At 43.4% G+C, this 27841-nt stretch overlaps 3 protein-coding genes across 6 annotated transcripts in view; 2 read left to right on the top strand and 1 right to left on the bottom strand.

The window, feature by feature from the left end:
- Window positions 1-3162, bottom strand: part of LOC308302148 (phospholipase A and acyltransferase 3-like) — a 273125-nt gene extending 269963 nt beyond the window's left edge. For both annotated transcript variants that reach the window (XR_013962936.1, XM_080746364.1), the window contains exons 1-4: window positions 3099-3162; window positions 2579-2718; window positions 2276-2390; window positions 1814-2082 (exon numbers count right to left, since the gene is read on the bottom strand). Coding sequence is in view for 1 of the 2 variants with exons in the window: in XM_080746364.1 (XP_080602490.1) it covers window positions 1814-2082; window positions 2276-2390; window positions 2579-2593 (399 nt within the window). In the remaining variant the exon portion in view is untranslated. The remainder of the gene's footprint in view (window positions 1-1813; window positions 2083-2275; window positions 2391-2578; window positions 2719-3098) is intronic.
- Window positions 3163-4041: 879 nt separating this feature from the next.
- On the top strand, window positions 4042-8665 carry ints5 (integrator complex subunit 5). Its single transcript, XM_080746177.1, has 4 exons — window positions 4042-4178; window positions 4887-5139; window positions 5507-7471; window positions 7656-8665. The coding sequence occupies exons 1-4, from the start codon at window positions 4093-4095 to the stop codon at window positions 8376-8378; spliced, it is 3027 nt and encodes a 1008-aa protein (XP_080602303.1). The 5' UTR covers window positions 4042-4092; the 3' UTR covers window positions 8379-8665.
- A 2039-nt stretch (window positions 8666-10704) lies between these two features.
- Window positions 10705-27741, top strand: ganabb (glucosidase II alpha subunit b). Of its 3 annotated transcripts, none has more exons than XM_080746005.1 (25): window positions 10705-10734; window positions 12027-12125; window positions 12240-12348; window positions 12743-12870; window positions 13235-13414; window positions 13584-13649; window positions 15605-15668; window positions 15814-15895; window positions 16942-17038; window positions 17432-17612; window positions 18183-18336; window positions 18818-19053; window positions 19985-20111; window positions 20313-20392; window positions 21178-21318; window positions 21704-21800; window positions 22952-23053; window positions 23237-23480; window positions 23594-23658; window positions 24152-24228; window positions 24961-25035; window positions 25320-25433; window positions 25571-25683; window positions 25941-26041; window positions 26280-27741. In XM_080746005.1, exons 1-25 carry the CDS (start codon window positions 10715-10717, stop codon window positions 26387-26389), a joined length of 2862 nt encoding a protein of 953 aa, XP_080602131.1. In that variant the 5' UTR covers window positions 10705-10714; the 3' UTR covers window positions 26390-27741. The 3 variants fall into 3 exon arrangements, with proteins under 3 accessions (XP_080602131.1, XP_080602133.1, XP_080602132.1); XM_080746006.1 differs by lacking the exon at window positions 10705-10734 and adding an exon at window positions 10842-11012; XM_080746007.1 differs by lacking the exon at window positions 13584-13649.
- The last annotated feature ends 100 nt before the right edge of the window (window positions 27742-27841 follow it).

The raw sequence follows: 27841 nt of genomic DNA, 5'->3' as shown, positions 1-27841 counted from the left end.
ATACAGTGAGACAGCCTAACAAGGGTTAGAAATACTCTGTAGAAATACTCTGTTACAAGTAAAAGTCCTGTATTCAACTGTATATAATATTTTTTTTAAAGAAAAAGAAATTACCATTACCATTAAAAAAGAAAATGTAATACAATCAACTTTATTTACTGTATATAGATTTTTTATCAGACACAGGGTTATGAAAGTGCTGCACAAAAGAAATACCTAAACTCTCAAGATGTATTAATAGCCAGCCACAGTGTAAAAGTGAGACTTACTAGTCAACGTGTCACGTGTCACTAGTAACGCTATTTTCGAATAGCCAAAGTTGTCAAATGATAGCCCTGAGGTATAGTGGAGTGGAAGTATAAAGTATTGAAAAGTAGACTAAATTAGCGGAGTGGAAGTATAAAGTATTGAAAAGTAGACTAAATGAAAGTAAATAACTCAAATTTGTATTTATGTACTTACTTTCCACCACTGCAATGACACCTATTATCAATGTCACATGCATACAATACTACTATAGCAGGCTAGCAGCATTTATGGCAGTAAAATACAATGAGCAATACTAAATAGTAAATACAAAACAATATTTATATTGAGAGAACAACTGTTCGAGATGACTCACTCCTTCACCTGTCTAGTGCTTGTCTTGAGTTATTTGAGTCCTTCAGAAAGAGCCTTTTATGGACATGTCACCACTTTAAGCTGTATTTCTGTCTCTCGATATTGACAGGGTTTCCTGCAGGAAAAAGTCTTGACCAGGGGGGGATGTCATGGCGCACGCGCAAAGCGCGTGCGCCGAATTTTTTTGATAATTAATTAATGAATTCGAGTAATTAATTCATTTAATTTTTAATATTAATTCTTATTTTTGCCCTATAAAAAACACATGAATGTGCCCATGATGACGGAAAACACAACTACATGCTATCATCCACATTTATTCAACATTGAATAACTACGTTTTTCACAGGACAGTGTAACTTGTTTTTTTCCCCCAGGTTAATCAACCAGCACTCGTGCCATATAAATAGAAGTCTACAGCACAGTAAAAAAACAACAACATTGGTGTAAAGTAACTAAGTAGATTTACTTAAGTAGCCTACTGTACTTATACTGTACAAAGGAGATTTTCAGGTATTTGTACTTTACTTGTGTCGTTGTGAGTAAATGAGAAGAGCTCTCTCTCTCTCTCTCTCTCTCTCTCTCTCTCGACGCAATCTACGACTCGCTGTGCAGCTGTGTCACTGTCAAGTTGACCTAGGCTCGCCTCTCAGAGAACTTCAAAAGAAGTTAACGACCGTCAATTAAGCAGCTGCATGCGCTGCTCTGCTCTCCTGCCAGTGAGGCACAAGTAACTTCACATGGCTGCCATGTTTGAAAGATAGGGTTGGTATGGGGGTTAAACATGCAATTTCGCGATCGCGATCATGCCTAGTACATTGTTGGAGGTCCAAAAATTTTTTTTGAAAAAAAAATTTTTTTTGATTTTTTTTTTTTTTTAATACCCTTGGGGGGGGCGGGGGGGTTTTCTGGCCGGGCGGGGCGCCTGGCCTGTACAGTGCTGCAGGAAACCCTGCGATATGTATAAGAGAGTGTGTGAAACATGCTGCGATGGTGTAGTACTAACTCGGAGCGCTCCTATAAATACATTCTGATTGTATTCCAACACTTCTCAAAGCCTTTTTTCTATGGAATTGATATACTTTATGTAGGTTCAGAGTTTTCTAATACAGTGCACATGAAGGGCAGGCTAGCAGGAACTTATTATCCAGAGTTCCAGAGCTTTTATGGAAGAAACTGAAGATTCACAAACCTGCCGAGACTCTGACTTGCCATAGCGCAGCTCAGTGGCAAAGTGCTCACAATTTCCCCTGAAGACACAGTAGGGCAGCTCCTGGCCCACCAGTGTACGGGCCTCTCTGACAATGACCTGCGCTGCTCTGGGCTTATACTTGGAGTCAAGGCCATTGTTGATTTGCCACTTGTTGGTCCCGACCACGTCCCACAGCTGCTCTTGCTTAACCACAGCCTTTTCACAGAAGACAGACATCACACTGTTGACGCCTGCTCCTGGAACCTCAGCTAATGGGGAAAAAGAGACAAGAGGGTAAAGAACAAAGTGGAGGGAGGATGTATGACAACGTTTTTGTGAATTTTGTAACATGTTTTATAACAAATACATTTAATGGTATACTGTTGAGTGCCATTCGATTTAATATGCTCATGGACGTTGCCACGTCCTTTTCATGCACAATAAATGCAAAACGAGACTCACAAGGGGGTGCCAAGTGGACAATATCCCCATCACCAATGTACAATGCCCAGTGTTGATAATTTCCACGGAATATTTCAATCAGGTCTCCAAGCTCTGGCTTCATATCATCATCATACTATGGAAGATTTGGAAGACAAGTTGGATTGAGAAACAGAATGGCATGTTTGGCAGCAAAACAGCAGATTTGGTTCAAATGGACTCTGGGTTAAAAGACAAATATGCAGTAAATATTCTTGGTTTACAAAGTTACAACAAGGAGATGAATACAAATAATAATAAAAAACAAAAAAACAATTTACCAACCAGGGTTGGTGCCATGGCTTTCTTTTCTTCTTTCAGACTTGTATGATTTGTTTTAGATTATTTAAGATATTCAGCTCTGACCAGTGTCCAGGCTATATTGTAATCCTTTGTCAGTTTTCACTTTGCATGAGTCTCAGCACCTGTGATAATGGAGGAGAAATAGATAGCAGTAGGACAGACAGATAAACAATGCTTTCTTTTTCAGTGGCCGATTCTTTGCAACCAGATATTGCTGGAGCCTGGTTGTCCTATAGTATAGTCCAGTGACAGTCATCTCTTCCACAATTTATTTTAAGAGTTCGAAAGCTTTTGAAAATTGTGGGAGCCAACACGAGAGAGAACAGAGAACACTTTATCATCTCATCTGTTTTCAATGTCCTAGTCAACTGTCAGTGTCAACACATTGCTTTCAACTGCTTGACGCAAACGACGTAGTTGCATCACGACTTTCTATCGCCATTTATCCTAATGATCTTTGTTGGTTACTGATGAAGGACGTTTATGATGTTCATATTCTTACCGTTATTTTACAGTGCGACCTTCTCCGACGGCTCAGCTCTACGCTAACAGCACTAGCAGACTGCAGACATCAAGGATCAGCTGATCATGATGCAAACAAACCACATTGGGATCAATGTGCTTTGCAAGATGCAAATCCGCTCTAGAGCGGATACGGAAACGGTCTGCACGTGCATGTGTGTGCATTGCGCAGGAGCAGGAGGGAGAACTCCTGCGCAAAGTGCCGGATACAGTAGGCGGATGATCAGAGCGCTGAACAGTAAATAAGCGTGACGCGAGGTTAGAAAACAAACAAACAAGCATTGGTGTAAAGTAACTTAGTACATTTACTCATAGTTTACTCAGTCCAATTTTGAAGTACTTTTACTTTACTGGAGTATTTCCAATTATCAGTAGGCCTACTTTCACTTCTACTTCACTCCACTGCATCTCAGTCTCAGAGGCACATATTGTACTTTTACTCCACACTGCCCAGTATGACACCAACTTTGCATCCCCCATTATTTGAAAACTTTAGTTACTAGTTACTTTGTAGATTTGAAATGGGACAGTCACACAGGCCTTGATCTACTTTTACTTTTGGTGCTTTAGACACGTTCATTTTGACACCAATACTTTTGTACTCAAGTACATTTTGAATTCCACACTTTGACTTGCAACAGAGTAATATTTCTACATTGCAATATTTGATATTTTTTACTTGTGTTGTGAGAGTATGAAACGTGAGTACGCCCGGCACTTTTCTCCACTGCTCTGTTTGTAGCTTCTTTGACACAAGATTCAAGGCCAGCAGGTGGCGCCTGTGAGCTGAAGCGTCCGCTCCCCGGCGTGCATTATTCCTTCGATACGTGGTCGAAGAAGAGCCTACTTCCGTCTTTGGAGCGCCCATTTCATATTCTGTTGAGAAAACTAAACGAAAATACCACACTGAACGCCCACAAATTGAACATTTAAAACCCAACAAACAAGACTTTAGTTTTTAATGTGACGCATTCATGTTGAAAGAGCAAGCGATGTCTGTCGTTTTGGATGGAAATCCCCTGAAAGCGATGCAGACTCACACGCCGCAAAATGCCTTGAGGTGAGTACTAGCAGTTACGTTTAAGTCCATAACACATGAATAATAATAATAACAATACTTATTGTTATTATTTTATAGCCATTTAAACAATATAAGCATCTGGTCTGTTTAAACCCCTCTAATAGTGAACTGGTGGTAAGTTTACTACGTGTGTACTACTATTGCTATAAACTGTGTTATAGTCTATCAATATTCTTCCAAATCATTACATTATTATGACTTGTGATTATTATGTTAATATGGAAAGTGATCTTTCTCCAACAATATGTTATTCTGCTACTCCATGTATCCTATTTCTGTTCATTCTTTCCCTCTTTAACCTTTTTCCATCCCAAATTAGACCATATATTAATCAGCCCTATTTACACGTAGCATTAGAGACAGCCACAGAAGCCACAGTCACAGAAGGAATGTGCCCCATGTTGACTCAATGTAATGCGAGTGCCTACACTGTTCGAGTTGTGTACCGATTACTACAGAATCCCGACGTTTTGAAAGTTGTCACTTTTAGTTTCCACATGGAACCATCATCAACATAGTGATGGTTGCAATTGCAAAAGGCCAAGGCCCAAGGGTATCCTCAGCATCAGAATGTGGACACTGAGGGGAACGTATAGCTGACGAAAGAAAGAGTTTAGTAAACATAGACATGTTCCCCTCCTAACCACTCCATGTTGCCAACATCACTCACCCTTTCTTTCACTTTAGTGCCCAGGAACTGTCCCAGGAAATCAAATCATTCATCACTGGTGTGGACACGGCTCAGGGCCGTAAGCTGAGCGTTCGGGAGCATGCCCGCTGTGCTGTACGCTTGCTGCGCTCTGTTCCGCCCTGCCGAGAGGCAGTGCTGGAGCATCTGAGGGGAGTCTACGATGACCATGTCTCCTCGTTCTTACACAACCTGGAGATGGATGGCGATGCAAGCAATGGAGCCAACTCCAACCTGGAGGACATCATACAGGTATAGAGGAATCCGATTTTTATACCTGGCTCCAGGACCATAAAGTCACTATACTACATACAATACCAGACAAACATTACACACTACATATATGTATTTCCTCACATCAGGAAGCGCAATTAGATTCTAATTGCAGTAAGGTGATGCTAAGAGTGTGCAAAGATGTCACCAAGGCAACCAGTGGCTACTTTAAAGATTATAAAATATATTCTAATGGGTTTAACTGATGGTTAGTATATGTCTTCACTATTATTATACAATTTAAAAAACAATAAAAAAAAAAGAAAACTTTTGGCTGGTACTGAATGTAAATTATATTCAGCTGACATATTCACCTGACGTGAGTTAAAATTCTTTATCTCTCTAGGAGATCCATGGCGTCTTGTCAGAGTTCATCCGTCTCAACCCCCGGGCCTGGGCCCCACTGGTGTCTGCCTGGGCTGTAGATCTACTGGGACAGCTGAGCAGCAAGCATGTTGGCCGCAGGGCTGCTCCCCACTCCTCCAGCCTAAATGAGCTGCTCCAGCTCTGGATGTCCTGTGCTGCCACCCGCTCTCTGATGGAGGCTTACTCCCAGTGCTTGGCTGCCATGTTGGCATGGTGTCCCGATGCCTGCGTGGATGCCCTGCTGGACACCTCTGTGCAGCACTCTCCTCACTTTGACTGGGTGGTAGCACACATTGGCTCAGCTTTCCCGGGAACCATCATCAGCAGAGTGCTGGCCTGTGGCCTCAAGGATTTCTGTTCTCATGGCTCCAAGGATCAAGGAGACCAAGGACGAGGAGATAAAGGCAGCAGGGTGCCAAAGATCGGCTCGGTGGTGGGAATCCTGGGTCACTTGGCAGCTCATCATTCAGACAGTATCCAGAAGGAGCTGCTCAGGATGTTCCAGGAGAGCCTAAACCCTTCTGGCCCTCTGTCTCCTTCTTCATCCTCCTCTTCGTGGGAGAGCTCCCCCCAGCTTCGCCGAGCAGCAGTGCCCTTTCTACTCCAGCTGGCTGCAATGTCCCCCAATCTGTTGGGCGCTGTGTCCGCAGAGTTGGTTGAGCTCCTCAGACCACCTGTCCTGCTACAACTGCAGGCTTTGCTTCAGGGTCTCCCCCGGGAGGAGCTGGATAACATGCTTGGGTTGGCTGTCCACCTGATCAGCCAGAGTCCATCGGGAGGAGCTCGGGTCCTCCGTTTCCTGGCGGACACTGCCACACCTGCATCAGTCATTATGTCCGGCCCCACTCCCTCCCCACACGAAGGTGTCCGTGAAGCCTGCGACCGCCTGCTGCAGATGCTGCTTCTGCACCTCCATAAGCTGGTCTATAACCGCTCTGATGGAGGGGAAGGCAGCACCCATCATTCTGCTTCCTCCAAAGCCCAGAGGGTCATCCCCTTTCTGGAGGAGCTACAGACCCATGTGGGTGAGCTCTGTGCCGAGACGCTGCGACTGGAAAGGAAGCGCCACCTATGGCTGCACCAGCTGCTGTGCCTGTTGTCTGTGTACGGAGGTCCTAGTGTGGCCACCGAGGCCCTCTGTCAACTGCTCACCCAAGCCCGTAACCCAGAGGAACTGGCCCTGGCCTGGCAGCTGCACACTCCACTCTCCGCCTGCCTGCCAGGCCTCATCCCTGCTGCTGTGACCCGGTGTGTGGCTCAGATTCACACTCACACCTTGGGTCCACGACAGCTCCGACAGCTGTTGCTCAACTTGGCCGCAGCCATTCAGAGTCAGGATGAAGAGAGGCGAGGAGCAGCAGGTGCCCAGTCTTCCATGGCCATCCAGTTAGGTTCGGCGGTCTCTGGGCATCTCCACGACTTCTGCTTGCTCCTCCTACATGGCGACCCGGCTGTTTCCCATGCCACAATTCGCCTCTTGTCCTCCAGCCCCCTCCCTCGCACCGCTTCGCCAGCACGCCTTCTCTTGCTCTCCCGTGCCTCTGTCACTTACTTCTTCCTGGCACTGCGAAGGAGAGGGGAAGTGGGGAGAGATGGAGGGCAGGCGGGAGAGGCGGTGAGCTGTTCAGTCCTGCTCCTGTCCCGGCTGGCAGCCTATTCTCCTCTCACTCTCAAGTCAGTGCTTCAGCAGCTGGTGGAGGGAGCACTGCACAAAGGCAACGCTGATCTATTTGGGGGGAAGATTGCCGACATGGCTGGTGATCCCCCAGTTTCTCCATCCCTGTCCCCTGACCTGGGAGCCTCCCTGCTGGACATCAACTGTCGGTTTGGCACTACGGTCAACTTTTCTGGGAGTGTGTGGTCTGTCTTCCATGCTGGGGTGATTGGCAAGGGTCTGAAGGTCCGCAGTGCTAAACTAACCCCTGACCCAGCTCTGGTTATCCAGGTGAGTCATGTTGTATGTTTTTTGTTAAATTGGATGAAAGTTGTAATCTTCCTGTCTCGTTTTGCTGTTATGCTTGGATACACAATAACCAATGTTACTATCATTTATTTCTATTGTTGTATTTGATGAGCTACTTTAGATCATTGTCTCTCTAATACCAAAACATGTGTTAATCTGTCACTAGAATGTTCAGACCCTCCTGTCAGTGACAGTCCAGTGCTGCAGTTCGTCCGGTCTCAACGGCAGCGTCAACGGCTCTCGACACACCCCATCTGACCCCGACGAGCCATTGCCAATCAACGCAGAGGCAGCCAAGGTCGTCGCAGTAACCTTGGTGGAAAACATCTGTCCAGACGTGGCCAATGGTGAATTGTCGTGGCCACCGGAAGAGCATGCCCGTACCACGGTGGAACGAGACATCCATATCCGTCGCTGCTTTGAAGCCCACCCTGTCATCTTCCCCCTGCTCCATGTGGTAGCTGCTGGGCGCCCGGCTCTCTGCTACTGCTCAGCAGTGCTCCGGGGACTCTTGGCCACGCTGCTGGCCCACTGGGAGGCCTCCCGGGAAGCCTCGGCCACAGACTCCCCATGGCACCTCCAGGCCTCCTGCCTCCTCGTGTCCTGCATGGGAGAGGGTCAGCTCCTGCCTCCTGTGCTGGGGAACGTGCACGAGGCTTTTCCCTACCTCACGCCCTTTGAGGTCAGGCTCCTCCTGCTGGCCGTGTGGGAGTACGTCAGGGGCAATGGACCCATGCCCCAGAAGTTTGTCTTCAGCTCGGAGAAGGGTCTGTTCTGCAGGGACTTCTCACGTGATGGGGATGTGGCAAGATATGTGTCTCCCATTCATAGTGTCCTGCATAAAAACATTGATCGACTGGGACACCTCTGCTGGCGGTTCCAACTCTGAGAGACAAAGCGAGAGCTGGGAGGAAACCGAAGAGGATATAAAGGCTATAAGAATATACATTTGTTGAACTTTACCCTAAACACCAGGTCATATTGACATGGTGGTCATTATGTTACCCAGCGTTTTAAAGGGGCCACACCATGCTTTTCAAAATATATATTTTATATCAATATTGGTCCATAATACAGTTTTATACAGGTTTTAGCCTAAACAACCACTCGGATTGTATTTCTTTGGGTGGAAAAATACACTGGGAATAATAAAATACATGAAAAAATAAATTAATTTTATGGTGTGGCCCCTTTAACAGCGGGCAACAGCCGGCTACTCTGGGCAATAAAAATCTCCTACCGTTTCTGCTGTCATTGCTGTACATCCTCCCATTGGGTAAACAAAGCAACACATGAATTTGATTGGCTATCGCCGGACAATGTCGTCCAAAGATACAATATTTTCATGTTTTTGGACGATGTTCCTACGCCCACTTTTCGACTTCTTCGCCTGCAATCGCCAGTAGTTGCCGGGTCCCATTGACAAAAAACGCACTTCACTTAAAACGCCCGTCACTTCATAACTGAGTAGGTGGGAAACGAGTATGAAGTTTGCACAAAATTGCCACCATGTGAATATGGTCAGGGAGAGGGGAGTACCTCTTGTGGATTACAAAGTTGATGTCAAAGTACAGTACTAAAGTTCCACACAAGTATAGCTGTGTGTGTGTATGTCTACAGTCTGTGAGAGAGTGAGTGTACATTTTGTACCATCTTTTTAGACTTCAATCTTTTCAAATTTACAGAGGACAAAAATGAATGCGTATAGAGTAGTGGCAACTAAAGCTACAAAATGACCAGATGTGGTCAGCTACACTGTCGCTAAGTCGCTGAGGTGTTGCTCAATCAACACTGCTTAAATGAAAAGGATGGGTTTAAACGGCACAGGCAACTGGTTAATGACAAGAATGTTTTTCTTCCGTTCACGCAACAGAGCTGGGATTGTGATGAGAGAAGGGGAGTGGAAATGGTGAAACAAAAATAGGATTGATTGACACTTCAATGTGGCATTGGAATGTTGAAAAACTAAAATGTTTTTTTTTTTTTTTTTTTTTTTTTAGTAGCGTGTCAACCATGTCTGGCACCATTTGTAAGTCAAATGTCACTCACTTCCATTGAAAATGGCTTGTAGCCTGTTGCTTTGTTACTGCTATTGTGAATGTGAACTCGGCATGTACCACCTGTAATAGCCTGTCTAGGTCAAGAAATGGAACTCTAATTTGGTTACTGATGGTCGCTTCTATTATTAGATTAACAGATTTACACAAAGTTCTTGTTGTCCCAGGTATCATTCAAAACATGCCTTGTCAAAAAGATTAAATGTTTTGTTCAATACTGTGTCACAGCATTTAGGCGAATACACACAAATGTGTTATATTGATCACTTTATTATTTCCAAAATTGCTATGGTTCCAATCTGCTATTCACATTAATTTCTCATTCTACTTCACCCCTGGGGGTCCTTGTAAAGTTCTAGGGGGTCCCCTGCTAAATGATAGATAGCCTTGTTAGGAACCAAATGGACCCTAATGGGTCTGTAACTCTTGAGTGTGCAAATGACCATTAAATGGGGTCTAATAGCCTAGTGCATGTCAAACTGGGTGTCCTTGAAATTAAAATGACTGAAAATCACTGCTATAGCCATAACGAATCTTCTCTTATGGGGGTCCCTGGAAGGCTGGAATTATATATCTTTTCAAATGGGGGTCCTTAGGCTAAAAGTGTCAATTTGGGTGTCCTTGACATGAAAAAGTTTGAGAACCACTGTTCTACTTAACATGTAACGTTACTCAATGCTCCTTGTTTGAAAGCAATGAAGCACATGCAAATGCACTGGAATAAATCCAGTGCAGTGAACTTGATTGTGAATGTGAGCTACAGCCTCCAGCTTCCAGCTAGAAGCTGACGTGTCCGAGCCTGAGAGGATAAAGATGCACAGCACCAATAAGATAGTCTACACCCCTACACAGATCATCTATCTCTTACATTATATGCGGCAGTCGTACACACAAATAATTGTGTTTAACTCTTGCTGCAAAAGCTATACATAAAACATCCGCAAAGTCCATTGCTGAAAATCAACATTTGACGAAATTGTATGGGGGGAAATCTCGTTTCCTCAAACGTCTTTTCCTCGTCGTGCGCGTCGGAAATGGATCTACAAGCTCACAAGGCGTCGCGGTGCTACGCGACGTGGGCTTGTAGATCGGCTATTTTACACGCGCGGCTCCGTCGTACGACGACCAGTAGTGAAATGAGGCGGAGCTGAACTTGAGCTCTATCAAGATGGCCGCCTTCACGGAGAGGTAAGACAAAGCAATTCCCGACTTTTAATCTTCTCATACATCCGATTTGTTTGATATATTGACAGTTTACGCCAGTCCATGTGTTACATTTTGAGGCAAGATACGTAGGCAGCAGATCAGAGAAACGGTAACCGCTAGGGATTTGTAATAGATGCTAGAATAAACAATCTCGTCCAACCGGGAGCCCCGGATTGAATTAGCGGCTTGACAAGAAGCCACACTGAGCCATTGAGCTGTGTGCAGTGTGCACTGAGCCCGCTACACTTCATCATAGCCAGGTTAGTAGCATGATCACTTTCTTTACGAGTTTATGAATGTTGCTGACTGCTGTGGTCCACCTGGGCAGGCAGATAACAAACACTCACTCAATGAATGAATGAAAACTATTCACGTAATAATGGTGGTGTAAACTATAGGCCGGGTAGTTGGTGTGTGCTGTGGCTGATTGATAACCACCAACGTTAGCTTACTGCCTACTAGCTATAATGTTAGAGAGGTAGGGTGAGTGATTTTCTTTGGTAAAAGAATAAGTGTTAAATAGCTCTAATGTTCTGATCAGTAACAGGAGTCTCCATGTCTCTCCTCCTGCTGTTTATAAACAGAAAGGGCATTTTCAGGTCGGGAAAGACTCGGAATACCAATTTTATCCAATCAGGATAGAGAACTGAGGCAGGATACAGATTAAACAAGTGATGACACAAAGAAATGAGCGGACAAAATTAGAACTGGAACACTAGGCTATACAAATGAAGCAGATAAATGGCTACTCTCTCCTGATTGGCTGACTTTTTGACACCTACCTCAAAATGTGTTTTCTGTTAAAGAGCTGGAGGGACAGAGGAGACGCCTGTTACTGAACAAACACTCTAGCAATGATTACTATCAGAATATAGTGCTTAAACCTTTTTGTTTTAACCCTAAAATATCACTGACCCTACCTTTAATTCATTTCTTGGCTTCATTCCAAGTACATTAAAATAAATTGCATTTACGAGAGGCTCTCGACAGAAAGTTAATCAAACCAGGATAGATGATGGATGTGTAATACGTTTTAATTGTAAGTTATGTGAGGTTTTCGCAGGTTGCAGGATGTGGAACAGAAAATAGCGTTGCTGCTGCTCTGACATTTTGTGACACTACTATCATTTGAGTACACAGTACTACCCCACAGAACAAAGTCCACATGGCTTGTAGTTGGTCATGTGTTTCAGTGGTCTTATTCTTCAACGGACTATCTATCCCCACGCACGTGGCATAATTCTTTGTGACTATTCCGATTGACTTCTTTTTAGGATGGCACCAGTGCTGCTTTTGCTGTCCGTGTGCCTCAGTGGGGCATGGGCCGTGGACCGGGGGAATTTCAAGACATGCGACCAGAGTGCCTTCTGCAAGTGAGTTCCTCAGGCACTTAGCTTAAGTCGCAGGTGACCTTTTCCCTGTGACAAGTACACGTATTGTTCAACAATGGTGTCATCACTAACGAAAGCTTGTATGAATCCACTTAGACGTCAACGAGCGTTGAAGCCCGGGCCTTCTCCATACAGAGCCCTGTTGGAGACCATGGAGCTGACCAACACTAGACTTACCTTGCAGCTCATCAATGATAACAACAAGGTACACAAGAACACATGTACACAGCTCAAGTAGCTTAAATAGTGATTTGTTTTGCATATTGCCCCCCTATTTTTATTTTATATTTTCCCTTCATACTGTCTTAACACTATGCATACTGTAATGCTGTGAGAAACATCTTTCTAAATGTTTTGTCTTATAAAACATAATTGGGTTACTTGGCAATATCTTCTTATAATTTTATATTCTTGACCGCTGAAGGCCTTGTAACCAAAACCGCCATATTAAAGTAGCCTGCAGTGCAGGATTCTGTTCTTTTTTCACATTGACCTGACCTCTTTTAGATTTTCCTCCTATGCACCTGAGTTGTGCAAAATGTATTTTGGTTTTCAAGCTTGACCCCTATCCCGCACCTTACTCTCTACCGCCCTGACAGGTGCGTCTGTTGCTGGAGCTCTACCGTCTCCAGGGCAACATGACAAGGGTGAAGATTAACGAGCTGAAGCCCCTGAAGCCTCGCTACGAGGTCCCAGATGTGCTCATCCAGGAGCCGCCAACGGAGCCGTAAGTTTCCCTGGGCCTTGGTTAACGTTCCGGTTGGGAAGGGTTTTAAGTACGGTGGGAGGGGACAGATAACGTCCGTGCGCGCAATGGTAGAACATGGTGCGAGTGTGTGTCCGTATGCTTTATTATCTGTTGTCTGTCTATGCTGTAATTCTATAATTTCTGATGAGATATATTTTGACTTTGATTACAGTTGGGAATATAACTGAAACGTCATACTCCGTGGCTAGGCTGTATTGTTTGCTGATGAGAGTGACATTTGATTTTACGTCTTCATGTGCATGACAACCACTGTCTCTTCCAATCTGAACTTCCTCTGCACTCTCACCTTCTCTCTTTCTCCTCCCCTCCATTGCTCCCTCAGCCTGTCTCTCATATCTAAGGATGAGAACGGAGTGGTTCTGTCCCTAGGGTCGGAGTCCCAGAGGATCATCGTCAGTGCCCGGCCCTTCCGATTGGACATCATGGAGGGCAGCGATGTGCTGATGTCGCTAAACTCCCGTGGCCTGCTGGCCTTTGAGCACCTGAGGATGCGCAAGGACACGTGAGAGACCATACACACACAAACACATACACACCACTTGACCAGCCCTTTCTCTTAAATCCACATCCTCACAAAGGGGATGTTTCTCTTTTTGTTCCCATAAAAGTGTTTTTATTATTTTGGTATTGTCTCTGACTCGTTGTTCTGTCCTCTTCTCCTATCATCCTAGTTTCTCCTATAAAGTAACTAGCACAGTGGCTAGCGTGTGGGATAATATCAAGAGTGTATTCACTAGGTAAAGATCCTTAAGCTTTGTAAGTGTGTATTCTGTTTTTTGTGCTAATGCTGCCCGTAGTTGTATGAAATCTAGGAAGGGGCGCTCAGGTGGAGCAGGGTAAAGTTCCTGCCCAGCACCACGGAGACTAGGGGTTCAATCCTCCACGGTGCATCTGGCTTTGCTGTGGTTCCCAATGAACACAATTGGCCATGTAGGAAGCCAGGTGGGGAGGGCGATCTCTGTCGTTGCACTAGCTAATCCTCCAGGTTGGTCAGGGCGACTTCCCTGTGTCAGGTGAAAAGAAGCGGCCTGGCGGCGCGACTTGTATCGGAGGACACACGTGCTCGCTTACATCCTCCCTAACGAACGAATACAGGTCTGTTTGTTGTTCGCCCTCCCGGCCGTTCGCCTCGGGCGTCTATCAGGCGTAATGTTAAAACGTAACGTTAAAACCTACGTTTTTAAATAATTGTGGTGGAGTAAAAGTACAATATTTGGATATGAGATTTTGTGGAGTAGAAGTAAAAGTATTGCAAATTGGAAATACTCAAGTAAAGTAAAACAAACTCAAAATTGTACTTAAGTACAGTACTTGAGTAAATGTATTTAGTTACTTTTCACCACTCCTCATGTCATATTGGCTATTTTATACAGAGTTTAGGTCCTATTCTGCAGTGGCTGGTTCGCCAGGCTGGTAACTCTAAACTGTCTAACTCTAAACGTATTTCTGATCTTATCCTCAGTAAAACAAATACAAGTATAGGCTGCCACCGAGCGGTCAGCGTGGTGAGCGTGAGACCGGCGGGAAAAATGAGGGCAAACGGCCGCAAGGGCGAACAGACTTGTTACCTAACGAACCAACCAGTAGTTGGTATTAAGCAACAAAGGACTACAGTACAAGGGGAATTGACAAAGGTGACAAAATTGGGGGCAAATAATTGAAAATAAATAACAAATATAGGAGCTGCTAGATATCCCATAGTACTGAGTACAGCACCTAAAATCTTGATTGTGCCTGTACTGTATATACTGTATAAAACAGAGCGAGATGTCTGTCTATGATCCTATTTAAAGCAGTTAAAGCATATTCTTAGTTTAGGGGTACTAAGTGATTTTATCTTAGACAGGTGACCCCTCCCCTCCCCACCATATTTATAAAAGAAAAAAGAAACTATTATCATGGCAGAACAATGAATGATCACCCTGAAGGATTAAGTCCTGCTGTGTGGGCCCATAAATGATTTTCACCAGTATGTCCTTGTGCTGTCACACCAATGGTAACTGAATCACATACTTTTCATAGAATGTTATTCTAGTAGCCTTCCTCTAACAAATTGCTCTGATGGTTAATTTGCATGATTAATCGAGCTTCACAAACATTTTAACTGGCTTTTATAAGTTATGAAAATCACTCTTGCCGAGAGCTAGTTATGACCCTAAGGCTAAGCCATCTTTTATCTTTTATTTATTAATTTGGAGTACACAGGGCAATGATACAGTAGTGTAATGCTGTAGGCTTTGTCCCACCTGCTTATTTGTGTCTCACTTGCAACAGTACATACTCTAGTACATACAGTTTTCCTGATGGTCATGGCCCTTCTATACCGCGCTGTTTGTTAATCCTATAGTAGAGCTGGTTCTTTTAAGCAGTCTTGTGTGCGTAGGATCTTGCAGCCTCTAGAGTTGCAGTCCCACGATGCCTTGCTTGGAATAGCCACAATGGTGGGATTTGCTCTTTCCCCTTTGTCATTAGAATGAAATCCTATAGGACTTTGTTTAACTAGTTAATAGTTGGTAATCTATGTTGACTCAGAGTCTAGACCCAATCACCCTGTTTGTGTTCCCTGCTTCCTTTTTATGAGATCTCTACACACTTAAAAATATGTGCCACATGTGCCTTTGTGACAAGTCTCTCTCTTTCTCTGCCCGTCTCTTCCACCCCACCTGTTTCCATTCGATCCTCCAATGTACAGTCAAGCAGAGCCTGAGGCTGAGGAGAAGAAAGAAGAGGCTGATCCAGAAAACCAGGGCGACGAGGTAAGAAACTGTACATTGAAACTGAAACCTACAGTATCCCTGTCTCTACTCGTAACCCTTTTTAATGCAATATCCCTTAACATGTGCGTCTTTCTCCCCTACTCTTAAAACAATGTTGTTCACCCTCCCAACCCCCACCTACCAGGCAGTGAACACAGAAGAGGAGAAATCAGAAGACGGGATGTGGGAGGAATCCTTTAAATCACACTCAGACGGCAAACCCAATGGTAGGCCTCTACATTTGATGATGTTGACTATGAATAGGGTAATTCTCAAGCCTACATCCCGACTGACTTTGTTCATATCTATATTTTGAACATATCACTGGCTTATATTCTCTACCTACGAATTCTCTACCTCCGACAGTACATGAGAAATTAAAACGTGTGGGTTTACCGTTGCTTGAATGTAGTTGGGGAAATTACATATCCAGACATTTTCGACTACATTAGACCATGAAGAGTTTTTGTACAGAATTCCATTGCCAAATATAATGGAATAGATGAGCACATGCTCTTTTGTTTGTAGTCGTTTATCCCCTGCAGCAAATCGGCTGGCTCCACTCCTGTCAATGTCAGCTACAATAATGTGAAATAAAATAACTTAAATTGATTATGTAACTCATTGCATTTATCAGCATTAACGTATATGGGTACTGAAAACCTCAAGCCATCGTCCATGACCTACTGTATATACCATGCGGCCACTTTAACTTGAGATTTCCTAGCACTGAGTTTAATGTCTTATGTGGATTGTATATTGAGATGGCAGATATGTTGCATTGAATAGTTCAAGGGTGGGGGGGGGGAGTCTTCTCTTACCAAAAAAGATTTAATGGTAAAAATACAACGTGTCACTCGGACCTTCGAGGGCCAGTCGACCAGTGAAATTACGTTATTTTATGATGCCTCTCATATGGATTGCATTGACAGCTCTGTGTAAGTGGCACTGAAATTGAAGGCGCCTGTGTGTGTGACATTTAATGTTTAATCTGGTCTGCCGATTTGTTTAATTTTTTGTTACTTTGTTTTGGTTTTGTCTGGTATGTTGAAACTGTAAAAACCTTGGTTCTATCTTGCCACATTTTTGTTACATTGTGTGCAAAGCATTTACAGGTTGTTACTATTCTACAGTAATATGTTATGTCATGGTTACAACTTGATGACGAGTGTATAAACCTTTTTCAAAACACAATGATTTACATAAATAAAATAATAGCTGGGCTTTTAGCGGCTCCGTTTCCATCGACTAATTCGTTGTTCTCTCTCCACAGGACCCTCGTCTGTCAGTTTAGACTTTTCTTTACCGGGAGTTGAACATGTCTATGGCATTCCAGAGCATGCAGACAACCTCAAACTCAAAACCACAGAGTGAGTCGCAATGAAGGACGTATCTACAAGGGTTGAAATGTCCTCGTTAAGTTTTTGTACAATCCTCACTTAACCACTTTAAACCCTGTTTACAATGAATAGCAAGCCTGAATCATCTATTTAGCTATTTTTGGATGTTTGTAAAAAATGTTTTCTCGCAATTATATACCAAAAGTGGTTAGGTTGAAAGTTTCCACTTAGGTTGTGTGGAACATCAGAGAATAGTTGGATGAATAGATTGATTAAAATGAATGAGTGTAGGTGGATGACTTATACATAAATGAGTGTAGGTAAATAAGCACTGCTTTACATTTCCTGCTACCTACAGCATGTAGAGAAGAATAAATCAGTGCAGTTGCTGAACAGATTTCTTGGTTTATTTGTTTGTTTCAGTGCTGGAGACCCATACCGACTGTATAACCTAGATGTGTTCCAGTATGAGCTGTACAACCCCATGGCTCTGTATGGTGCTGTCCCAGTCATGCTGTCCCACAGCGCCCAGCGCACCATGGGGATCTTCTGGCTCAATGCTGCCGAGACCTGGGTGGACATCAGCTCTAACACTGCAGGGAAGGTAAGAGGCAGGTCAACAGCCAGGACACAAGTTTCAACTGACACTTGACACTTGAGTTAAAATGAAGCTTTGATTCCTGGAGGGTGATTTCAGGTGTCGTAGCAGCAACAGCAGCAATAACGACCGCTGAGCGAGATGTTATCCTGCTTATTGCACAATGACTTAGTAAATCAATGCATTGAGCCATGTAAGAGCACAATGTCGCCTTGACGCAAACAAGGAAGTGTTGATCAAATAGAATCCATATTTGGTTACTGCATTGTCTATTTCTCGCTTCAAATGTTTTCAAAAACATTCTTGAGAGCAACGTTTAGTTGTAAATGTCGCTGTGTGTTTGTTTGGCTGACATGTTGGATACAGCACTAAACTCACGCAGTGCAGCCTGAGTGCAGCAGGTAAAATAAGTCACAGTTAACAGTTTTTAACTGTTTAACAGTTAACATTTTTTTTTTTTTTTTTTATATTTTGTTCTATTTTTCCCTGCCTCACTTTGTACTACATATATATATGTACAGTACACAGAACAAATATAGCTCTCTCAGCTCCCTCCTGCGCTGTGTGTCTCTGCAGACAGTGTTTGGGAAGATGCTGGACTATGTGCAGGGCTCCAGCGAGACACCACAGACTGATGTGCGCTGGATCTCTGAGAGCGGCATCATCGATGTCTTCATCATGCTGGGACCAACGCCAAACAGTGTATTTTCCCAGTATGCCTCCCTCACAGGTGAGAGAAAAATCTGTTGATTGGCCATTGAACCGGTGTTCCTTTTCTTTTATTTGCTGACATGCACATGCCCTTCTGCGACATATAGTGTTTTCAGAGAGGTTTGAGTGCATGTGCTATAGATGCACTTGGTGCCAAACTGGACCCGGAAGTTTAATAGAATGCATTGAAGTCATGACATCTTGCTGGACCAGCTTATGAATAAACAGTATGCTTTATGGCGTGGTGCTGCAAGAGGCTAGCCGTCTATGACGGGGTGTGCAAGTTTGTCCAAGCTCAGCTCACAAACTGCTGGACTGATCGCCTGTGCTCTTTTAAATACTTCAAGAATATAATGTAGTGTGCACATTGAAAAATAAGATCAGAAAACCAAGTGTGGTGAACGGTTACAATCGTTGAAAAATTGTCTATTCATACGATTGTCCACTCGTCTGTCATGGTCCTTTTCTTACTTACTTAGCCTTGTTCTTTCCATGCTCAGGAACCCAGGCCTTCCCTCCTCTGGCTGGCCTGGCCTACCACCAGTGCCGCTGGAACTACAATGACCAGGAGGATGTGCGGTCAGTGGATGCTGGCTTTGATGAGTACGATATTCCCTACGACTTCATCTGGCTGGACATTGAGCACACAGACGGCAAGCGCTACTTTACCTGGGACCCTCACAAGTTTGCCACACCCAAGGAGATGCTGCAGGGTTTAATGGACAAGAGACGCAAGGTAATGGAAGAAGATTAACATTGGACCACTGTGCCAAGAGACGATAGCACCTACCTAGGGGTAAAAATAAAACGTCAACTATATTGTGTATTCATAGCTTTGGCCATTTGTTAGTTAACTGTTCTGCTGCCGTTGACAATCCTCACCGTCATTGAAAGGGTTAAAACCATGATGCCGTTGACGGTGAGGACTGTCAATCTTACTGTATTTACTGTAAAAGTATAATTACTTACAGTACACCGCTCCGCTCCCGCCCGCATCGGTAATGTCCGCGATTTGTTTGTGCGTGCACGCGAAGTGAAGGTCCGCCATAGTAAATCCATTGAGAGGCCCATAAAGAGACTTCATTTATTCAAAAAGAGACATTTTGAGCCAAAGAGCGGGCTGATTCCTGTACAAAATTCACTCGGCTGGGCGCAGCCATGTTTCTCTTCTGGACCCACACTGTCATGTGACTAGATGACGTAATCGTTGCCGTCAAGTGATAATCCAAAAAAACAAAAACAAACCCCTTCCGGCCCTTCAAAATAATAGCGGCGGCCTACGGAGGAAACGGCGCGGCACCAAGCAAACTTCAGATTAAAAGGCAGTAATTGTGTTAATGGCTTTGTTCTTAGTTATAGCATGTTTACATTTATTCCATAGTTGGAGTAGGAAAACATTACTGAACTTCCCTGAACAGTTTTTGGCAAGACTCGAATAAACCTACACTTTTAAACACAAAACAATATTACATATATTATATTATATTATGCATGCAATGAATGTCTTGGATTATTTATCTCAAGCTCCTTTCAATTCTCCGCCATTGATTTTCATATTGTACTGAAATTAATGATCTTCAAATGAATTGTTTGAAATTCAAACAATGAGCAGTATAATGCTTTGAGTTTTATTCAATGGGTCTTTTGATTTTTTTCTTTGTCCATAGATGGTGGCTATTGTGGATCCTCATATCAAAGTAGACAGCAACTACAAGATCCACAATGAGATCCGCTCCAGAGGATACTACATTAAGAATAAAGATGGTGGAGACTATGAGGGCTGGTGCTGGCCAGGTTTGATTCAATCTACTGTCAGATGAAATAATGACACTTTAAATTAATATTGCACTACACTGAAGTAACAAGTAGCGTAAGCCAAGTAAACAGAAAAATATGGCATGACAACCAGTACACTCAGATTAGTTCAAATTTAATCTAAGCCCAGAACTGTTAGTACTCTTTCCCTAATTTGTTTCTTTTTGTTGATTTCTCCAGGTAATGCAGGCTACCCTGACTTCACCAACCCAGAGATGAGAGCATGGTGGGCCAGCATGTTTGCTTACGATCAATACGAGGTGTGAAATCAGGAGATGAAATGCAGTATTCTTGCTGTGCAATGTATTCTGTAAAATAGGATGGGCAGTCCACTACATTTTTTCAATTTTTAAAATATCTATTACTTGGTTGGATTTCTATTACTTGGTCTCCCACTCAGCCTTGTGGGAGACCAAGTATGGAAATGGTTTGAAAACTGAAATGAATGGTAATTCCTACCACTTACTGTTAATGTTGCTAGGGTTGTCAGATAGATTTGGCTATCTATTGCTGTCATCAATATTCAGTTAATTAACGATAATTTAAATAAAAACTATTAAAAATCATATCTTGCTACCTAATTGAAGCCCATACCCCGGCAGCCTGTATGTATGTGGCCTAATAAATCAGGGCCAATCAATTGTCTAAAAAACACAATACAAAAGTCACTAATGGTTCTGGCTCGGCAAACCATCCACTTTTCCTTTTTTGATTTTTCCTCACGCATGCTTCCCGATCCCTCCCCTTTTACTAAACTGCTCTTGCGCCGCAGTGCAGTGCCAAACACAGCAGTAATCACTTGATGGCTAGACAGACAAACATGGAGTTGGACTAAATAAATCGACATCCGTCTATGGAACTGGTTTGATATTGAACAACCAACACGTTGCAAACTAAGCTTATTTGCAAAGTTTGCAACAACAATGTTCTGTCAATCCACGTTAGTAGTTCTAAACGCGCTCCGTGGCCCGGCGAAAAAGTGAGCCCCGTCCCCACAGCAGAAGCACACAGCCTAACAGCATTCTCTTCCATCTCTATTTCTCAGGGATCCATGGAGAACTTGTACACATGGAACGACATGAATGAGCCATCAGTGTTCAATGGACCAGAGGTCACCATGCACAAGGACGCTGTGCACGGCTCCTGGGAGCACCGGGATGTGCACAACCTCTATGGCTTCTATGTGGTGCGTGTCATGACTTTATAAGTGACTGCCACATTTATGTTCTTTAGTTTATAGACTTAATCCATAACAGCTTATGATTAATGGTAGAGCAAACCCAATTTAGTGGTGTTTTTATTTTGTGTTTGTTGGTGAGGCTGTGCAGGAGCCTAGCAGTCTATGAGAGGGTTATAAGGGTTATATAACAATTATTGTCATAAAAGCGTTATTTAACAAATACTTTTGTCTCCCAAGAATAGCTATCTATGTAAAGAAAATGCCTCGTCAGTGGGGAAAAAGATAGAAGATCATTGTGAATTCATATATCTTTTTTATGTGAAAATGTGAACATTTATGGCTTGTTTGTAGACTGTTCCCTGCTCCCCCTGACTGTCCTTTTAACTTGCAGCAAATGGCCACAGCAGAGGGCTTGATCCAGAGGTCAGGGGGAGTAGAGCGGCCATTTGTCCTTACCAGGGGCTTCTTTGCTGGGTCACAGCGCTATGGTAAGCTGCCTTCTGCCTCCACTGTCTGTACTACCCTGTCTGTACTACCCAGGCCGCTAGCAGGCTTTGTCAGGGTGTTATTGGTTAATTTGGGGTGTTACTGATTACTTTTGGGTGTTACTGCTTACTGGCTTTGTCAGGGTGAGAGCAGGTTTATAATGATTAAAATACAGTATATTTGAATTTTGTAGATCACCTATAGAAATGATTAAAAAAAAAAAGTATAAGTTAAATAGCCATATTATGTAATACACAATCATATTATTACATGTGTGTAAGGTAGATATGAGCATGTGCACCACCTGACTAGACCTCCTTCCTTTAGTGCTTCCACCACTTTCTTATAGTACTGTAGATGCGATGAACTCATTGGTGCGCCACACCATAATAGTAATACTAGGACATTGTTGTAGTATAGACTAGGCTTAAGAAACACGTTTTGGGTTTTCCATCTCGTTTAACTTATCCATACATGTTTATTGCTTCATCAGCAATGATTCCAGGGAAGTCACTTTCTTTGCAATTTGTCATCAAGTTCTTCCAGCAGGGTTTGCTCCAGGGCTGGATGTGAATATGCCTGTATAGACCTGTGTCGCTTTGAAAGACAGCTTGCATAGATTTGAGCATCTTGGCAATGAATTGATGACATAAGATGTCATTTAACATTGGTATACACCTTTTGAGCTGCGATTATGAGTGCATCTGAACTCAAGATGACTCTTTGGCTTTATTGCAGCGTTCCTTCATTGCTTTTTCCTGTTAATACACTGATCACTCAGTACCTTGCCTGTAATGTATTGCTTCCAGTTTAATGTTCATCGCACGCTTTGTAAACCCATTGGTCTTTCGCATTTCTTGCAGAATGTGCATGTCGCAGTTGTAGTATAAACCCATTGGTTCTCAACCTTATCAGGCCGCAACCCCCAAAATTATCATATTTGAACTGGGAATAGGGGAACCCTCACCCTGACAAGAAACTGGTCTATACGTTCATGAAGTCGTACACAAACACAAATTCAATGTATGCTCATACAAACATTTAAATATAAATAAACTTTTCAACCGGCCATCAATATTTATAATTGAAATTCTAGTTGGCCAGTAACCGGTAAATACAGGCTAATTGAAACATTGGTGCACCTCTCCTCCAGGCGCTGTGTGGACGGGTGACAACGCTGCTGAATGGGAACACCTGAAGATCTCCATCCCCATGTGTCTGAGTCTTGGCCTGGTGGGAATCTCTCTGTGTGGTGGTAAGTATCAACTAATCCACCTGTAGTTGGGGACATGCCAAAATATCCATATAATTCAAATCATGAGGGAGAAGTGCACGACTAAATTGGGGAGAAAAGGGGGCAAAAAGAAGAAAGAAAAAGAATGCTTGCTGAAATGTTTCACTGAAGAACTCTGTCAACATTTCCCTGTCTTTTCCTTAGCTGATGTGGGCGGCTTTTTCAAGACTCCCAGCAGTGAGCTTTTGGTGCGCTGGTACCAGACGGGTGCCTACCAACCTTTCTTCAGGGCCCACGCCCACCTGGACACCCCGCGCCGTGAGCCCTGGCTCTTTGGGCCAGAAAACACTGCGCTGATCCGTGAGGCAGTCCGTCAGCGCTACGCCTTGCTGCCCTACTGGTATCAGCTGTTCTACCAGGCACACCACACTGGACAACCAGTCATGAGGTGCGTGCATGTGTGTGTGCTTACAGTATGTGTGTGTGTGTGTGTGTGTGTGTGTGTGTGTGTGTGTGTGTGTGGGTTCCATATGTCATCTCGCCTGTCTTTGTACATTGCAGACCACTGTGGGTGGAGTATCCTCAGGACACTGCTACATTTGCTATGGATGACCAGTTCTTGCTAGGTGAGTCACCTTTTGCAAGTTTGTGCAATTTTAGCAAATTCTAGCAATTTCACTCCATAGATTCACATAAAACCCCCGGGGGGCACCCGCTGGCCTACTGGTCCAGGCGCATACCACATAAGCATTTGCCACATAGGCATTGATGCCTGACGGCGTCGCCGCTTCGATTCCCGATCCGGATGACCCTTGCCGCATGTCACTCCCCATCTCTCCCCCCCATTTCCTGTCAGTCTACTGTCCTATCAAATAAAGGCATAAATGCCCCCCCAAAAATCGTCAAATTCACTTAAAACCCCTACATATTCCATTGCATAATCTTTGCATGCAAAATTGAGGATTTTTGCCTGCATTATTGTTTCTTTTGCTTGCGTTCTCAGGAGGGACTATTTACCCAAGTAATGTGATGAGCTTTATTTACAGTATTACTGTATCTGTCACCAAACCATAATGATATCAATGCACTGTACCGTTAACGCGCTGTGTGTTGCTCCAGGGAGAGATTTGCTGGTTCACCCAGTGACTGAAGAGGGGAGCAGGGGAGTCACTGCCTACCTGCCAGGTCAAGGAGAGGTAAGGGAGAAGAACCCCCAATGTCAGTCATTTGGTCCATATCTTTTTCGATGTTGGACTACATGGGCTTTCCTCTTGCTCTACCCTTATGCCACAATTTCAACTTGGCACACAATATCTCAAAAGCCATGAAACTTTCTGGGTGGATTCATTTGCCTAACGATTTGAGTGACCACACGATTTTAACTTATGTGCCACCCTCAGGTCAAAATGTCAACCTTTCCTTTTTTTAATTTGTAGCCCCACTAGTGACAGCACAGGGTTTTTCAAACCACTTTCCTCCAGTTGGAAAGGAGCAGTATGGCTGCTAGGAGGGCTTTTAGGCTCTTACCCCTGCACTCACAGTAATAACAAGAGATGGTGCGCATGTTTTGTCTGAGGGGAATTGAACCCACCATATGTCCTGTGTCCCCTGTACATGTACAGTAAAATAAATGAAACTAAAGAATGCCTTTAGGCATATTTCAATACCAAGTTTAATCTGCTCTGTGCATAATTCTAGTCCCAGGTTTTCAGAAGGTGGTATACCATTTTCCTGTTTGATTGGTATACACTTTTTAAGGCACATTGGCTAGGCAGTAAGTTTGAACTGAAAACTGTTCAAATCTGCTACTGAGGAGTCTATAGTCTGGACCCCAGTTAAGTATTTTGTATGTTCTATGTTCAAAGAAACTCTTTGTATTCTGGTAGTCTTTTGGTGGTCCTATTCTAACCTCTGTCCGCCTGTTGCAGATCTGGTTTGATGTCCACACTTTCCAGAAGCACAATGGTGCCCAGAACCTTTACATCCCTGTCACCATGAGTTCTGTAAGAGAGACACACACACACACACACACACACACACACACACACACACACACACACACACACACACACACACACACACGTAGTGTCCATCTTACTCCGAGATTTAACTAATTCCCTCAGCACATGGTCATATCTATTTTTCACCACGATAACAGCTTTGCCTGTTACTATGATTAAAGTCTGTCCATTCTTTGTCAAGTCACTCCACATTTCAAAAGATTTTTCTTGTCATGAATGTATGTTTCTTTTTATCTCTTGCTAATATGACTTTGTCTTGTTACTAGATCCCAGTATTCCAGCGTGGTGGTTCCATTATTCCCAGGAAGGCTAGAGTCCGCAGGTCGTCCTCTTGTATGGAAGATGATCCCTACACCTTATATGTGGCCCTCAGTGCCCAGGTATTCTACACACACATACTGTACACACATACACCTTGTTGATACTGCGACAGTTATTCTCAACTAAACAGTTATGACACACATTCCACTGGATGGAAGCATTTTTAACGATTATTTGGTCATTTTGTTCCTGAAAGAGAACCGCAGAGGGTGAACTCTACATAGACGATGGCCACACCTTTGACTTTGATAAGAAAAAGGCGTTCATCCACAGGAGCCTGTCTTTCGCCAAGAATGTCCTCTCTTCCCGGTGGGTCATGAGATCAACATTAATATCTTTACATGCTTGGCTCTGTCTCATATAAAGCATTTTGTATCTCATGCAGAGAAAAGTATTGATTAGAGCCCAACCGGTGTTCGATTTCGGGACGCATAAGTGCTGATACCGAATGTTGTCCAAAGAAAAGTCAAACAATGGCCGATTATATATCAATCGGGCTCTGGTATTGATCTCCTCTGTAATGTGCTAATAGTAAGGCCATATTTATTTCTGTTCCCCTCCTGTAGTAATCTAGTTCCAGATGCTCAGTATTCTACAATGTCCTGGATCGAACGCATCCTCATACTGGGATCCAGCAAACCCAGCAAGGTTACTGTCAGAACTGCTGGTGAGTACCTACTGTAATGCGCTGTCTCACACATTCTGCGACCATGCTTTAGTAGTTTATGTTCAATTTACAGTACATACTGCTTGCAAGTATCTTGGTGTTTACTAGCTTGGTTGTTGGCCTATATGTGCAAATGTGGCTAGTGTTCCTAAAATATTTGACCTGTGGACTATTCTTTTATTTATTTTTTCAGTTAATAGGTCAGGTTTGCTTGTAAGGTGTTAATGTCTCTTTTCAGATGGTCAGGAGAGCCAACTGGAGTTTGATTTTGACGCTTCCATGTCAGTGTTGACGCTTCGCAAGCCTGGCATGAATGCCGGGACGGACTGGACCGTGGTGCTTCAGTAACCATGGTGACGGAAGGAGAGTGATCGAGAGGCGGTAGCAGGAAGTAGAGTGACTGAACCGGACTGAACAGGGATAAGGAGGGAGGGACTGAGTGGATCAGATACAAAGCTCTTATACAGGAGAAACAAGAATGAGAACAGGATAACTGCCTCAGTGTGGCACGTGGAATACAGTTGCACTGTGGACCTAAACACACACACTGTCTTGAATACTCATACTTTACATTCTCCCACATGATCCTTTTGTCAATGTATAGTATTCATCCATACATACTAATTACACAGGTATTTACACGTTAAATGTAAACCTGTTGGAACTGAGCCACATGAAAATGTCCCTATAATGTCCAATCTTGTGTTCAGTAAAACTGCAATGGTGGGTCAACTAACTGAACGGTTACTAGATAGTTTTTAATTCACTTATTTCTGTTTAGGAAAAAAAAAAGAAGAAAAAAAAAAAAAGATTGGTCAAATCATGATTTCATTGTAGTGGATGTTTAGGATTAGACAAAGACATTCAGAGGATTAATTTTTGTTTTGTTTCGTCCCCCAGGCTGAGGGCGTCCATCCTAAATGCCTGTGAATAAAAAACGATCGCTGGGGGCAAAATAGTTTGTTTTTAAGATGAAGGTGCACATCCTAATGAACATACAGCTGTTGATTCTCCTCTGTATGTTTGACTTGAGATTCTTTCACAATTCATTCCATCCCTTTTCCTCATACATTTTTTTTAAACGACAAGCACTTAAACTGAAGTCAGTCCACTTGTGCCACATTTGATCATGGTTGAATTTGGAGAGTGTTGCTAACTCTCCCCACAGCAGTTCTGTGCTAATCTGTAAAGGGTGGATTTATACGTAGTTCCCGTGTGCTGAAATGATGTGAGGCTGAGCTTGTGGATCTGCTATTTCAGGCGTGCCACACCGGCTCGCAACTATGCTTTAACGGGGCTCTTTAAGAGTGCTAAGTACATTTCCTTTCTTTTTATAGCTGCCATAAGATGTAAAGAAATTATCTATGCTACAACTTGAGGCCATTTCATTCCTGTTTAGCCCCTCCATTAATTTGTTTGTGTACTATCATGTCATTGCGCCATCCAGGAATGTTCTTTTTCTTTTTTTTTTTTTTTACAGAAAGTAATTCGCAAACTACTGAGAAGCGAGGGGATTCTTGGCTCGTTTGAACCCGATACTAACGTTATTTGGCAAAATGAATTGTTCAGGGGACTGAACCACTGATACTGTGGAAGACTAGGTCTGTTTTCTTTGACATGTCCTTTTTCTGGTTTATCCAACTGTTTACTTGATTATTTTTAATGCACTTCAGGAAGAGTGAGAACTTTTTTTGGTTTGTTTTTTGGAGGGTGGGTGAGGGGTGAGGGGGGGTTGGGGGGTGACTAGATATTGAGGAGATGTTAAATCTATAGATGGGTTCGGCTTAATTGTGGAATGTC

The sequence above is a fragment of the Nannobrachium achirus genome (genome assembly GCF_963921795.1).
Source record: "Nannobrachium achirus genome assembly, chromosome: 17".
NCBI lineage: Eukaryota > Metazoa > Chordata > Actinopteri > Myctophiformes > Myctophidae > Nannobrachium > Nannobrachium achirus.
Note: the sequence above shows the minus strand (reverse complement) of the source record. Positions and strands in the feature narration are given on the sequence as shown.